At 38.0% G+C, this 16622-nt stretch overlaps 1 protein-coding gene across 1 annotated transcript in view; it reads left to right on the forward strand.

The window, feature by feature from the left end:
- The window catches only part of VPS41 (VPS41 subunit of HOPS complex), a 194578-nt gene that overhangs the window by 72582 nt on the left and 105374 nt on the right, over positions 1 to 16622 (forward strand). Inside the window, exon 5 of the mRNA XM_019958983.2 lies at positions 15472 to 15546. Within this exon, the coding sequence (XP_019814542.1) occupies positions 15472 to 15546 (75 nt within the window). The remainder of the gene's footprint in view (positions 1 to 15471; positions 15547 to 16622) is intronic.

Consider the following 16622-nt stretch of genomic DNA (forward strand, 5'->3'; position numbering starts at 1 on the left):
TCCAAAAAAATCATTGCAAAGACCAATGTCAAGGAGCTTTTCTGTGTTATTTTCTTCTAAGAGTTTTACAGTTTCAGATATTATCCTTAAGTTCTTAATCCACTTTTGGGTTAATTTTTGTTAGTGGTATGTAAGAGTCCAGTTTCATTCTTTTACATGTGAATGTCCAGTTTTCCTACCATTTACTGAGGGTAGTGAGTGTCCTTTCCCCATTGAATATTTTTGGCTTCCTTATCAAATATTAGGTAACCTTATGGATGTGGATTTATTGCATCTTTTCCATTGGTCTATGTGTTTGTTTTTATGCCAGTAATTCTACTGTCCTGATTACTATGGGTTTGTAATACAGTTTGAAGTGAGCTTCCCTGGTGGCTCAGCTGGTAAAGAATCCACCTGCAACATGGGAGATCTGGGTGTGATCCCTGGGTTGAGAAGATTCCCCCAGAGAATGAAATGTTTACCCACTCCAGTATTCTTGCCTGGAGAATCCATGGACTGTATAGTCCATGGGGTCACAAAGAGTCGGACATGACTGAGCGACTTTCACTTTGAAGTCAGGAAGTGTGATGTCTCCATTTCTTTCTCCAGATTGTTTTGACTATTCAGGGTCTCTTGTGATTTCATTTGAATTTTAGGAATGTTTTTTTCTATTTCTATGGAAAGGGATGTACTTCTGAAGGTATAAATTTATAAAAGATGATCAGTAGCTGTGGAATAAGGGGTATTCCAGCCATGTTATTATGCAAAATTTTCAATGTAACTTATATGCAGCTATGCTACAGTTCATCACCGTCCCTTCTGTTTATTCAGAGTAGAAAATAAATGACTTTTTCTCAAATTGGAATGAATTGCTAGTGATAATTAAAGCATTGTCCCACATCTGCAGAAAGAGCAGTTTCTATAAAGACTGAAATACCACTTCAAGAACCTCAAACAAATGTAGATATTAAATCTTAGAGAGGTAGGGCTATTGTTAAGACTTAATAAGAAGACACAGTTCTTGTATAGTCATTTCAACTATGAAATATAGTAGGTACCACGAGGAAGTGACTGCTATATGTAAGCCATCAGCTTCTCTTCAGCTTTTAAAGTCTGATGTTGAATATTGAAAACCTCAGATCTTCAAAGAGCAGGGGTGCGTTAGAACTTGACTTCCCGTTGAACTTTGAGGCTTTACCATTCTTTAAAACTTCTCTTATCCTTAGGAAAATAACATTATAGCAAAATTGTTTTGAGTTTTTATCTGTCCTGTTCTTAATTAGTTTTCTTCCTACAGAGCATTTGTTTATTTAACCTGTTTTCTGGTTCAGAGCCTCACACTTGGAAAGACTGGGGTTCTTATTCTTTTGGCAGCGTCATCAAGTTCTTCTGTGCCAGCTGCTGGGCTTAAAGTAGATTTCTGTGGGAATTCCCTGGCAGTCCAATGGTTAGGACTCTGTATGAGGTTCCAGGTTCAAATTCTGGTTGGGGAACTAAGATCCCACAAGCCATGTGCTGTGGCCAAAAATAAATAAGTGAATTTCTGCTCTCTGGGAGCTCAAGCTAAGTGCTGGAGGCAGACAACAAAGTGAGTTATTGTTGTGAAGTAGGCATGCTCTGATCGAGAGAGGTAGAAGGAGAGGACTTATTTTCAGTTGCTCCTGTGGGGTGTGAGGGAGAAGGATGGGTCTTGGATGACCAGTAGGCTCAGGGTCATTTGGTGAAAGTGAGATACAGAAGGCGGCCATGGTTCTGCAGATGCTTGGTTGGCATGGTGCTGAGTGTAGTTGTTGAGTTTGAGTCTATCACTCTAAAGGGAGACTGGAGAGAGGTGAAGACAGACACTAAAGAAGAACTATAGCCAGGGAACATGACTGAAAGTTGTGATCAGAAAGGCAAAGCAGAAACGAGAAGTGGGTATATATGGAAGCCAATGGAGGTGAGTTGCAGATGCCAGAAAGTCATGAGGACCGAAGGACATCCACTGACTTTGAAAGCTGGGTCTGTGTTGGTGACCTTTCCATAAGCAGCTTTGGTGGCAGCATTCAGGCAAAAAACCCTTTACTGTGTTAGTGAGTGAATCAACTGAAGAAGTTGAAGGGAGTAGACAGTCACTTTTTTCATATACCTTACATGATTGGTTTCTTTTGAGGGTCTTCCTTTGCTCATCAGCTGGCATAAATGGCAGCCCAGCATGTGGCATTTCCCACATCCATGCCTGTGAGAAATGGAAAAGAGGTACAAATAAGGCAGTGAGCCAAGCTTTTTCATTGGTGAATGATTGTGATCAAATTTAAATATATAATTAAAAAAGCAAAACAGTAACACTGTTACTCTTGTATTTTGTAGATAAGTTCTGGACTCTTCTTAGGTGGTTATCATAATTCAATTCTAAGCGTACTTATCGAACAATCTATATGCCTCCAACTTTAAATATCTTTCCTTGCTTCCGAATGGAAACGGGACAGGAAGAGAAGTCACTGACAACACAGTGGTGACGCTCAGCTGTTCAGTGACAGGAGAGGAGAGTCACCTAGGGAACTGATGTGCACCTTTGACGTATAGGCTGGTGAACTGGACCAGAGAGTGTGTAGGTGCCGTCCTGTTCATTATCTGCCCCTGGTGTGAAAAACATTAAATAACTCTACCATTTAAATGAAGGTCATCATCTAGCTTTCTGGCAATTAATTCAATAATTTAAATTCTGATGGTAACTGAAATTTCTCGTCTCCTAATTTTTATCTGTTATTTTAGTGTTTTTGCATTATTTTGTTTCAGTCCTGAACCAGTGTTTTATTGTATGTTTATTCATTATTGTTACTCTTTTGTTTTTGTTGTTAAAGATTTTTAAGATCTTCATTTATTTCATTTAAATTTTATTACTTGGATACGAAGTCACTTCGGTTATGTCTGACTCTTTAACAACCCTTGCATTGTAGCCCACCAGGCTTCTCTGTCCATGGGATTCTCCAGGCAGGAATACTGGAGTGGTTTGCCATGCTGTCGTCCAGGGGATCTTCCTCACCCAGGGATCAAATCCACATCTCTCAAATCTCATGCATTGGCAGGCTTGTTCTTTGCCACTAGCATCACCTGGGAAGCCCGTTTGTTACATACCCAGAATTGATTTTTGCTTCAAAGTCAAACTTCGTCATTTTTTCTAGGATTTTTTTCAGTCTCTTGCCCTAGCCTTTGTCATATGTGTGCACTTAGGATTTAAAGTTTTTTGATGGTTTCTCTTCCTCCCTCATTTTCTTAAAGGAAAACATACTATATTTGTATCTCCTAAACAACATACAGTGGGTTCATGATTATTTAGCCTTTTATTTTTGTAATGTGATAGATAAGAATGATGTATTTTGGTTTTGTCCCAAGATTATAAGTAACATGGAGTCCTTATCTTTTGGTTTGTTTACTGTGTTATTCAACAGTGCTTTATAGCCCATGGTGGTAGGTTGAACAATGGAGAAGGTGTGGTCCTCATGCTGAGGGAAGAGAAAGTTGGAAGGAAGCAGTGGGCAGCAGGGTCATTTGTCACAGAGTGATCAAGCAAACTGAAGCTGAAAGGCCTCCAAGTGCTTCAATCCCAGGAAGTTCTTGGTGGCCTCAGGAGACCTCTTGGCAGTAATGATGGGCCGGGCCAGTTGCCATGGCATTTAGGAGTGACAGGGACATTGAGAGGATCTCCCAAGGAACCGGCTGGAGCCTTTAAGCCTTCTCTTTTACTTTTACTGAAGCTGTATGCTGAGATTTTCGAGAAAGCTCCACACAGGTTCTCCAGCTTCAGTGTTGCCTCTCTTTGTTTATTCCCCATCTTGATTGGAAGGATTTAAAGCGAACCTAGAGATGAAATCTAAGAGCAGCTAAGAAGATCTGAGAGTTTTTAGTTAAGGTTAGGCCCTTCTGCATTTGCAGCAACATGGATGAACCTAGAGAGATCATACTAACTGAAATAAGTCAGAAAGACAAAAAACAAATACCACAGAATATGACTTATATTCCGCAATGTAAAATACAATACAAGTGAATTTACCTGTGAGAGAGAAGCATAGAGAATATGCTGGTGGTTACCAAGGGGAAGGAAGTGGGAGAGAGATGTATTGGGGAATTTGGAATTAGCAGATGCAAGCTATTATATATAAAATGGATAAAAAAGATCCTGCTCTATAATATAGGGAGCTGTATATTCAATATCTTGTGATACAAACATAATGCTTGTTCTTTGAAAAGAACATGAAAAATATATGTACACACACATATATGAGTGTGTGTGTCTAACTGAATCACTTTGCTGTACAGCAGAAATTAACACAGCATTGTAAATCAACTATTCTTCAATAAATTTCTTTTTTAAGTTAGGCCGTCTAGCCATAGAATAAGTCCACCAGAAAATAAATGTTTCTCTTGCTTCCTTTTGTTGTGTAGATGTGTAGAAAGCCCACAGTTAGGTGTATTTTGCAGAGACTTCTTAAATCCAACTGGAGGTCTGGCTTATCACAGGGTGTGTCCTCAGGGGAGAGGAAAATCAGCAGTAAACTGAGCTCTTCTCAAGTCTGAAAGGACACATGTGCTTTTCACATGTGTGATGGAGGGCAGCTTGCTTGCTCACGGTGACTGAAGAGCATGGAGCTGCGTGGGCAACCCTGTGGATGTTGCCATTGCTGAATAGTGGGTCTCCGGGAGAACGTAAACGAAACCCCATCTTCTGTTTCTTATTCTTTCCAGTCGGTGTCCATGGGGATGCAGCATTTGTGAAGGAATCAATTATCCATTTGTTAGTCAGAGGAGCCTTACCAATTATACATTAGCAGATTGATTTCTGAGGTTCACGTTGGGGGACCAATAGCTTAAGGTGGGATGATGAGGAGCATCGGGGGAAAAGAAGTGGCCACAAAGAACACCATTAAAAGCAGCTTTTGAAACGACCGTGAATTTATTCCTAATTGAAGAGCTGACATAATCCATACTAAGTGTATTTATTTCAAGCCTCGTACATTAGGTAATTGATTATCACATGAGGCGGACATGCGGGTGATTTTGCCTTTTCTTTAAATTTAAGACCTTGGGACCACCTGTCGTGGACTTGGCTTTAGAAGGTATGTGCTGGTCCTGGGCCCCTCCTGTTTCCTTGGGCTTCTTTTTTTTTGTTCCATTAAGGAAACATTTTCGTATGTTCTATGGTGTCAGCTTGACGTTATTGATTTTTGAACCAACTCACTTATATTGTCCAGAATTCCAAACATGTCTCCATTAGGAATAAAATTGTAGCTAATGGAAAATACAGCTGAGCCCATTTTTCTTTGGTCTGTTTTCCCTCTGGTTCTGTAACCTTGTCCACATCTATTCCAGTAGTCTATCTTTCTGCAGCATACTCCCTCCATTATATGTATAAAGCAGGCAGATGGAAAAAATCAGCATTGAAGGAAAGCTGAATCTTGCACTCCTGGTTTCCTCCCATATCCTTTCTTATTCCTGTTGTGTTGCTGCTGCTTATTCCTAGTGTTTAGAAAAGACAGATATACATGAGGCATTTGTTCCTGAGTGGAATGATTATGTACCGTTGACAGCTGTACTATTGAAATCTTGTTGTTTATTCTTTATTAAATGTTATGAAACTGTTATAAAAACTAACATGCACAGTTTACTGCTCCAGATAAAAATATATGCTGCAGGTCCCCCAAAGGATGGCTTTAACAAGTAAGATTAATTGTGATTTCTTTTTGTTTTTAGATTCATGGATTTACTATATAATAATTTAAAAATATTTATCTTTTAATTACAAACAAAATAAATATTTGTTGTAAAAAATCAGCAGGGACTTCCCTGGTAGTCCAATGGTTAAGACTCCGCACTCCCAATGCAGGGGACACGGGTTTGATCTCTGGCTGAGGAACTGAAATCTCGCATGCACTGCCACCGCCCACCCCCCCCAAATCAGCAAAACCTAGAAAGGAACAGTATGTCAGCATTCAGATAGAAGTAATGCTAATATTTTGGGAAATCTACTTCTAGACACACACACACACAGATATATATATATATATATTTTTTTTTTTTTTTAATTACAAACAAAATAAATACTTGTAAAAAATCAGCAGGGACTTCCCTGGTAGTCCAATGGTTAAGACTCCGCACTCCCAATGCAGGGGACATGGGTTTGATCTCTGGTTGAGGAACTGAAATCTCGCATGCACTGCCACCGCCCCACCCCCCGCCCCTCCAAATCAGCAAAACCTAGAAAGGAACAGTATGTCAGCATTCAGATAGAACTAATGCTAATATTTTGGGAAATCTACTTCTAGACACACACACATATATATATATATATATATATATTTTTTAATTACAAACAAAATAAATATTTGTTGTAAAAAATCAGCAGGGACTTCCCTGGTAGTCCAATGGTTAAGACTCCGCACTCCCAATGCAGGGGACACGGGTTTGATCTCTGGTTTAGGAACTGAAATCTCGCATGCACTGCCACCGCCCGCCCCCCCAAATCAGCAAAACCTAGAAAGGAACAGTATGTCAGCATTCAGATAGAAGTAATGCTAATATTTTGGGAAATCTACTTCTAGACACACACACACACACACACACACATACATATATATATATGTCTATATATCTATATATACACCTGTAAATATAGTAGTGATTTGATCCCTGGGTTAGGATCCCTTGGAGTAGGAAATGGCAACTCACTCCAATATTCTTGCCTGGGAAATTCCATGGAGAGAGGAGCCAGTGGGTTGCAAAGAGTTGACTACAACTGAGCATGCATCCATTTATAAACATTAGATCACATAGCTGAATTATAAGCTTTGAATGCATAGTCCTCTAGGCTCCCAAGTCTGCTGAAGACTTCTGAAACCAACTGCAAGTTCTGGGGGTTCCTAAATCCATCCTCATGTTTCATAATTAGTTAAAGGCCTCCCAGAACTCACTGAACTCTCTTTATAGTGGGGGCTACTCTCTCTGAGTAGCCCCCACTGTAAGACATAACTGTTAGCTATGTAGGTGTGGCATAGATGACTTCCTAGAAGCCAAAGGGAAAGAACAGACCTCTCTTTGATCAAAGCCAATTTTTTTTTTCTATGTAATATTTCTTTTTAGACCCTGATGCTGGGAAAGATTGAGGGCAGGAGGAGAAAGGAACAACAGAGGATGAGGTTGGATGGCATCACCAGCTCAATAGATATGAAAGTGAAAGTGAAAGTTGCTCCAACTCTTTGCAGCCCCATGGAATATGCAGTCCATGGAATTCTCCAGGCCAGAATACTGGAGTGGGTAGCCTTTCCCTTCTCCAGGGGATCTTCCCAACCCAGGAATTGAACCGAGGTCTTCTGCATTGCAGGTGGATTCTTTACCGGCTGAGTCACCAGGGAAGCCCCAGTGGACATGAGTTTGAGGAAACTCCAGGAGACGGTGAAGGACAGAGAAGCCTGGCTTCCTGTTCTGCAGTCCATGGAGTCGCAAAGAGTCGGACATGACTTAGTGACTGAACAACAACAAACTTACTTAAAAAAAAATGATCATTTAGATGTCTCACTTTTAGAACTATAGGTAATTTCCATTTCTCAGTGTCTTAAAAGAGAGATCTGCTATGGAAAGCATATTTTTGCAAAATAATCTTCATTCTTCTTCTTGGTTGTAATAGGCAGTGCATATTTTAAAGAATATTGATACACATTGCTAAATGATCTTCCAGAGTTTCTCCAAATTTGAATTACTACTTCCAGTGTAGGAGGAGTGTCTATTCTTGTGCTTCCTTTCTAAAACTAAATATTTGGAAAAAATCTTTGTTGATTCCCTGGTGGCTCAGAGGTTAAAGCGTCTTCGGGCAATGCAGGAGACCTGGGTTCGATCCCTGGGTCGGGAAGATTCCCCTGGAGAAGGAAATGGCAACCCACTCCAGTATTCTTGCCTGGAGAATCCCATGAACGGAGGAGCCTGGTGGGCTATATAGTTCACGGGGTCACAAATAGTCGGACACGACAGAGCGACTTCACTTCACAGGTGAAATACTTCACTGCATTACTTTGCATCTGTTGATTATTACTGAGGTTGCCTATTGTTCTGTTTATTTATAGTTTTTCTGTTTCTTTTGTGAGTTGTCTATTTACTTGGTTTGATTTATGTGAGGAAAGAGAATCCAGATTTCTTCAAAAACTATAGAGTATTTTAAAATGTACATAAGCTGCAGAATTGTTTGCAGTGTTCATGCTAAGGGATAAATGTCCCTAATCTATAGTAACCTGTTGTGAATCAATTTTAAAATTATGGACACCCTGATAACAAAACAGTTTCTTCCTCTGGCTTCATGCTTAGAGCATATAGTTTAAGACTGCAGTTTTTATGGATATGTTAACTGGCTTCTCTTTTCAATTCTATTTGAAATGACCTAAGAAATAGAAAATATTTGTATTCTTGTTTTAAAATAAGGAAGGAAGAAGGGAGTAAATAAACATGTGCTAAATACCTCATCTTCTAAATGAGTCAGTTAATACAGTTGCATTTATTTGAGGCAGGAGGAGGAGACATAATTCAGGTATTATAGTAATTTTGAAGATAATCACTAATAAGATGAAAATAGAGTAAACACATCTAAATTCTTTGATAGACCAAGAGAAATGAATTTGAGTAATATAACAAAAGAATAATAATAAACTAGAGAAACATAATTTTTAAAACTATAAAATAATGTAGCAACTGCTGCTGCTGCTACTGCTGCTAAGTCACTTCAGTCCTGTCCAACTCTGTGCGACCCCAGAGACGGCAGCCCACCAGGCTCCCCTGTCCCTGGGATTCTCCAGGCAAGAACACTGGAGTGGGTTGCCATTTCCTTCTCCAGTGCATGAAAGCGAAAAGTGAAAGTGAAGTCGCTCAGTTGTGTCCCACTCTTAACTAAGACAGCACTAAATGGGCCAGGTATTCTATTAATAAAAGAAAAAAAGGTTTATCTTTGAAGAACAAATATCCTATAAGCTGATGGGAGTAAAACATAAAAATTTGATCAAAAATATAAAAAGTCAAGCAAAAATTAAGCATCCTGTCAGTAAAAATGTGAGAAAAAAACGAGTTTAAGGCAAAAGATCATTAACCAGCAGAAGGCATACTGTATTGATGGCATATACAAGTTAAAAGGAAAATATAACAATTATACTCTTATTTTGCCAAATTTTAGGTCATCTAATATCTAGACGAAGATGTATTTGCAAATCAAAGAGGAATGGACAAAAGTACAATTGTAGTGGGAAGTTTTTGAAACATTTCCGTCAGTCTTCTCTAGATAAAGGAGAAAAACATAAATAAGAATGTATAGAAATAAAACAATATATGCAACATGATTGAAAATATATGTATTTTGAGCTCCAAGATAGAGGATATGAATTACTTCAAAATGATGATATCTTAGGTTTCAAAGAACAACCAATTAATTTAACAAAGACACAGATGCAAACTACATATCTGACCATAATTTTAGTCACAGTAGAGTTTTTTAAATAATTTGATAGTCACATAACACCATCACTATCCTTAGAAATGAAACAAAACAAAATACTTTTCTCAAAGGGGGTTATACTTATTATAATTGCACAGTATTTTCTGGTCTCTGATTTGTAGCCATTGCTATACCCAAAGGCAAATACAAAGCATTTGCTTATTTTATGATTAACTAATGAGCAGTTACAACTAATGGGCAATATATTAACTCCAGGAAATTAGAGTAAGGTCAACAAAATTGTTCTAAGGCAAAAAGGGAAAATTAGTATGGAATAAGAGTAGAAATTCATAAAATAGAAAACATTAAAAAATAAAGCAAATTAATGGTAATATTGCATATATTAAAAGGTCAATATAACTGATATATACCTGATAAGGGAAATCAAAGAAAAAAGGAAATAAAATATTAATATGCATGATATCACTATGTATATATTGTCATATTTCCAAATGGTAAAAAGAATAGTACCTATCTCATAGGTATGGGGTATTTGATCTATGAAGATCAAATGATGTAATATTTAATACAACTGTTAGACTAGAGACTGATGCATAAGAAGCAGATAGTAAAGATTTACTTAGTAGTAGTGCTAGTTCCATTACTACTTACTAGAAGTAGTATTAATATCATTGGTATTATTAAAATATTGTAAGAATACAAAATAAAAATATTTTATCATTAAGAATCTGAAATACACAGTTTTCTGGGAAAATATAAATGACCAGAATAGAATTAGTGCATTTGAGTACCTTGACAGTTATGGGGGGGAAATGTAAACCAAGAAATAACCCATTAAAGGCATAGATCCCAGACATTTTCATGAGCAAATTCTTTTAAATTTTATTTAGAAATCTTGGATGTTTGCTTTTATTTTGAAATATAACTCTTTAAAGTACACTTTAAAATGCTCAGTAGAACAAATAGTAATAAAGCAAGCAATCTTATCACTACTGTTCTGTCAAGAATAGACTGTGTGATCCCTTCTCCCACTTCCATGCACAGTACTCTTGGAAGGATCTGCTGTATTGACCTTTTTGGTAATAAATGCTTAGCTTTTCTTTTTTGTTTTATGTCCTCTGTGTACACTCCCTGGACACTATCCTCTGTGTACACTCCCTGGACACTATGGTGCTGGTGCTGCTGCTGCTGCTGCTAAGTCGCTTCAGTTGTGTCCGACTCTGTGTGACCCCATAGATGGCAGCCCACCAGGCTCCCCCGTCCCTGGGATTCTCCAGGCAAGAACACTGGAGTGGGTTGCCATTTCCTTCTCCAATGCGTGAAAGTGAAAAGTGAAAGTGAAGTCACTCAGTCGTGTCCGACTCTTATCAACCCCATGGACTGCAGCCCGCCAGGCTCCTCTGTCCATGGGTTTTTCCAGGCAAGAGTACTGGAGTGGGGTGCCATTGCCTTCTCCAGGACACTGTGGTGTAATTTTGCCTATTATTGTAGGTTATGTAAATGGAGTCATATAGTACATATCAGGAATGAGAAAATCCTGCTGACTGTCATTGCTACTCCCAGAATAAAACAAAGCATGATGAGACCTCCGAGGGGAGACATAGGAAACTTTATTCAGAGACGTTAAAGAAGCCTAATAAATGGAGAACTGCTCCATGTTTATGGATTAGAAGAGTCAATATTGTAAAGACAGCAAAAGGAGAGTGCTGAGCATTTCACCTGAAGTGAAATTGAGAAAGTTTTATCCTAACATGCTAAGAATTTTTACCATGAATGAGTGTTGAGTTTCATCAAACACTTTTTGCATCATTGCAATGATCTTATAAATTTCTTCTTGAGATGATCTTATGATATTCCTCTTTTTATTTTATCAATGCAAAAATATGTTAATTTTCATATGTTACATCAGCCTGGTATTTCTGGAATAAAATTGTCTATTCTATATATGCTGCCTTTATTAATATTTTCTTTAGGATTTTTCCATTTTTTTTTTTCATGAGTGAGATTTACTTGTATTTTTTTCTTTCTTCTAACATCCTTTGTTGAGCTTTGTTGTTGTAAGGTTATGCTGTCCTGGTAAAATGAGTCAAGGAGGATTTTCTTTTTATTCTGTTCTCTGAAAGAACTTGTGTATGATTGAAAGTTTGTATTCTTTGAACTAAGTAAAATACATAGTAAAATAGTGGTAAGTTCTAAGGAGAAAAAATACATATAACAGCGAAGGAGCTATGAAATGTTTGGGCAGAGTGTTGAAACTTCAGCTCCAGTGGCCAGAGAGTATCACCAACAAGATGATTACCAGTGAATAGTTGGCAGAAAGCATTGGCAAACAAATTCAGAGGTTCTAGGGCTGGTGAAACAGCAAGAAGATCATTGTGGCTGGAGGAGAGAGAACACGGCCGAGGGAGGATAAGGCCGGGCTCTAGCCATAACATTTCAGACTGTTGGGTCATAGTGAACACTTTGGACCTTATCCTGAGATGGGAGGCCATCGGAGAGTTTAGAACAAAATAATCACATTGTCTGATCCACCTATTAACAGCATATACTCTGCTAGTTTGTTGCATTTCTAGGGGATTTCTAGGACAATTAAGGCAGAAGTGGGTCTACTAGCTAGGAGACCATTACAGTAATTCAAACAAGGATGATGGTAGCTTGGACCATGATGGCAGCTATTGGGGTGGTGAAAGTGAGGAAATTTTGTTTGAAGAGGTAGGAATTGCTGACAGATAATAAGGTAAAGTCTGGAAGAAAAGAGTCAAGAATGGATCCAAAGTTTTTTGTCTTGAGCAACTAGAAGAATATATCAGTCATTACTACAGATTAGGAAGACATCAGGAAGAGCCCTTTCAGACAGGAAGCCCTTTCAGAAAGGAAGATCAGACTCATGATTTGGGATGTTTTAATTGTGAAGATCAGCTCACAAGTAAACTGTTGAGGCCTCATTTTCCTTATCATGAGATGGAAATAACCATTTTAAACTGACTGCTTTCCTCAAAAGTTGTGAGGATCAACTAACATGTATGTCAGGTTTTTTTTAAAATACAGTACAATTCTGAGAATCTTAGCACAGGCTATGAGCACAGAGTACAGAAGAAGTGAAAGAAAACAATTTGACAGATACATGGGGAGAAAATATACTTCTGACTGTATGGCACCCCACTCCAGTACTCTTGTCTAGAAAATCCCATGGATGGAGGAGCCTAGTAGGCTGCAGTCCATGGGGTCGCTAACAGTCAGACACGACTGAGCGACTTCACTTTCACTTTTCACTTTCATGCATTGGAGAAGGAAATGGCAACCCACTCCAGTGTTCTTGCCTGGAGAGTCCCAGGGACAGGGGAGCCTGGTGGGCTGCCGTCTATGGGGTCGCACAGAGTTGGACACGACTGAAGTGACTTAGCAGTAGCAGCAGTAAGTTGTACAGAGAGCCTTGTGAAGAAGCACTGCGTCTCAGTCTTGTGGACCTGGAATAACGCTGTCCGTAGAACTCTCTGAAATGATGAAAACATCCCATGATCTCTGTGCTTTCTCATACATTATCTGGTAGTCACATGTGGCTTAAGTGCTTGGCATATGCAGGCACAAGTGGGGAAATGAATTTTTAACTGTGATTGACTTTAACTGATTAAACTTTCTGTATAGTCACATGTGGATAGCGTCCACCACATTGGTCAGGACAGGAAAGCTTGGCAGTGATCGTGTTCTGGGCACCTATTAAATTACAGTCTGAGGTAGGTTATAATCAAATGTCAATTAAGTTACAGTCAGAGGTAGGTGGGGTTTATATTTGCCAAGAGTAAAATGGGTATTAAATTGTTTGATGAACAAAAGGTCAGAATCAGAAAATTAACAGGAGGTACTCAGGAAACAACGTATCCAAAGGAGACTGTCAAAGCCAGTCATTCAGACTCATTGACCAGAAAGAAGTCTAGACATACCAGCCTCAATGCTTTCTCAGTTCAGCTTTTGTTTTGCATCTTCTTTGCTGCCCATCACAAAGTTCTCTTCACTGCTCTCAAGGTCAGAAACTCTGGCTCTGTTATTCTGTTGTGAATCTCATCTGGGATTGGTTTATTCTCTTGTAAATGGATCAAAGATCTGTCTTCAAAGTCTTTTCCTTTTCTAACATTTTAGGAACTTTTAAGGAGATAGCTTAACTTTCATGAGCTGCATTTCAGGAGTGAATTCGAGATCAAAGGGTTCTATAGCCAGCTGTCTCCACCTGTAATGTGGGAATTTCTCCTAGCATCATCAGTCCCTGAGTGGCCTTTCGAGGTCTGGGAATCTTGGTCTGGCCATTACTTTCTAGCTCAGAGATATTTTCCAATAAGCATGGAACAGTCAATTTGGTGTATTTCCATTTTATTTGTATGCACTAACCAGCTTATTTTAAGGTTAGGTATTTTGGGAAACTAATTTGCAGGCTTATATTGTAATGATGAAGGCTTATTTCTCTTTTCATGGTTAATTTGTTCTATCATGTTTTGTGAAAGGTGGTTGGATACTGTCACCGTTTAAGAAGAAAAAGGACTTTCCTGGTGGTCCAGTGGTTAAGACTCTATGCTTCCAATGCAGGTGGCACAGGGTTGACCTCTCGTCAGGGAACTAAGATTGCACATACCACTTGTTGCATTCAAAAAGAAAGAAATTGCAAAAAAATTAAAAAGGAAAAGAAGTGCTTGACATTTTTTTTAACTGTTTTCATCATTTACTGATTTTGACTTCCAGTTAGAAAATCACCTTTGTGAATATTATAGTGAATAAACAGCTGGCTAAATAGAGAACTGGAAATCTGTGTAAAATATTAAATGTACAGTGTGTTTCCTATTGGGAAAATACATCTAAAGTAGAATGCCTAATTCCTGTCTTCACAGATTTTTAAATTTGAGATTACTCCAAAGATTGGAGGATGACAGAGTTAGGATATGACAAATTAATATCAGTTAGACCCTGTGGATTTCCCCCAGAAAGTAATAAGCATGAAGTATAAATAAAAAGTTGATTTTGTAATTTATAAGAGAAGAACAAATGAATTGGCTGGTAAGCCAGATTAAAACAACTGATTTTAGAGTTGCTAATTCAAAAAGACACCTGCATCCCAGCATTCATTGTAGCACCCTTTACAGTAGCCAAGACATGGAAGCAACCATGACATCTATCAACCAATGAATGGATACAGAATATGTGTATATACATACAAAAGAATGTTACTCAGACATAAAAAAGAATGGAATAATGCCATTTGAAGCAACTTGGATGGACCTAGAGATTGTCATAACAAGTAAAGAAAGTCAGAAAGAGAAAGACCAATACCATATGATATCACTTATATATGGAATCTAAAATATGATACAACAGAAACAGACTCATGGACATAGAAAACAAATGTGTGGTCACCAAATGGGAAAGCAGCTGAGGGAATGGTACATTAGGAGTTTGGGATTAGAAGCTACACACTATTTATTATACATAAAATAGGTAAAGAACAAGGTCCTATTGTATAGCACAAGGAACTATGTTCAATATCCTGTAATAAACCATAATGGAAAAGGATATGAAAAAGTGTGTGTGCATGTGTGTATAAAACTGAATGAATCACTTTGCTATTCACCAGAAACAAGCTATACTTCAATTCTTTAAAAAGCTAACAGTTTTCATTACATCATGATTTTTATTTGGGATTTTTGTTCTTTGAATGAATTTGGCTAGGGAAGAATTATAGGACTCTGGAGTAAATAGAACAGAATAAATAAAAAGGCACATAGCAAGTAAGAAAAATACCATTTTAGCTGGACTTCAGAATGCGAAATAGGTAATTTGGGGAAATCTGAGGTTTCTCCCCTTATATGTCTGGGAACAAAGCTATACTTTACCATTTTCATTTGCAAAAGCAAACTATGTCTTGGACTCATACATCTAAACTAATAGCTTGTATCATTTACATTTTACAAAGAGGTGAAACATTTGGCTTCTGATACATAAAAATGTTTTTCATGTTTGTTTGTTCTTTTTTTTTTAAATAGAGTCCTGTGAAGATAAATCAGGTTAGCCTGGATGAAAGTGGAGAACACATGGGCGTGTGTGCAGAGGATGGCAAGGTATGGGGATTGCCTGATCTCATGGAAAGCGCTGCTCCAACCCCAGGGGCTGTGATGTAACCACTTCCAGGGTCTCAGAACAGCACTGCACTTACTGGGTATCTGCATTCGGAGAACCTTGATTATTCTTTTTGGGTATCGGACTTACTCCTGATCGCTCATAATTAAAGTAAAATATATTTTGCGCTAATGTGCCTTAAGGAAAAGTAATTACAAGAATGTCAATAATGTAACTAGTATTAAGCTGATTAACAACTGTGGCAGGGGGACATGTCACCTTAATCATTACTGGCGTGCCACTTAGACTTCAGCGACTGGTCTGCAGTTCCTGCAAGACAGTGGTTTAATGCCTTTCTGCCATAAATCCACAAAATTGGATTTTGTGGGCATGATTTCTGTGGGCCGGTGGTTTTCATTTTCACACAGCAGTTATGAATGTTTCTCTTGAATTATAGAATCTTTTGATAAGCAGTCATAGTTTATCAGAAGAATAAAGTGTCTTGGAATAGCAGCATTAAATAAATGTAAAATCAATATATGTACAGTTTTCTAAAAACCTGGCCCCCACTTCCTCAACCAAGGACATACATCATTTGTGTGGTATATAACTAACAATTATCAGTGCTTCTTGCTGATGTTGAGCTGTGACATTTAGTGGTTGTGGTGATTGATTTTCCACTTACAAGAATGTCTTTTTTGTTTTTCAGTCAATGGAAGGCTTTTCTAATGTTGGTTTGCAATGATAAAATTCAAATGCACAGTGTATTTAAGCTACTCTTCTAAAATAACAGTTTAAGAAGAGAATGCATTAAGAATCATTACAGAACCTTACATATTCTTGTCTGCATACAGCAGATTTCCTAATCTAATTTTATGTTTCTTTATGTGATCTAAATTCAATGGTCCATTAGGATGAGTAAATTAAAAACAATGTACTCAGTGTAAAAGATTTATACCCATTTAATCTGTTAACAGAAGAAAAATGAAGTCTTCTTGACATACATGAATGCATTTTGATGTATCTAAGCCTAATGTTGCCCAAAGAGTCTTTTGAAAGTCATTGGAACACTTGTGCT

The sequence above is a fragment of the Bos indicus genome, chromosome 4 (genome assembly GCF_029378745.1).
Source record: "Bos indicus isolate NIAB-ARS_2022 breed Sahiwal x Tharparkar chromosome 4, NIAB-ARS_B.indTharparkar_mat_pri_1.0, whole genome shotgun sequence".
Taxonomy (NCBI): domain Eukaryota; kingdom Metazoa; phylum Chordata; class Mammalia; order Artiodactyla; family Bovidae; genus Bos; species Bos indicus.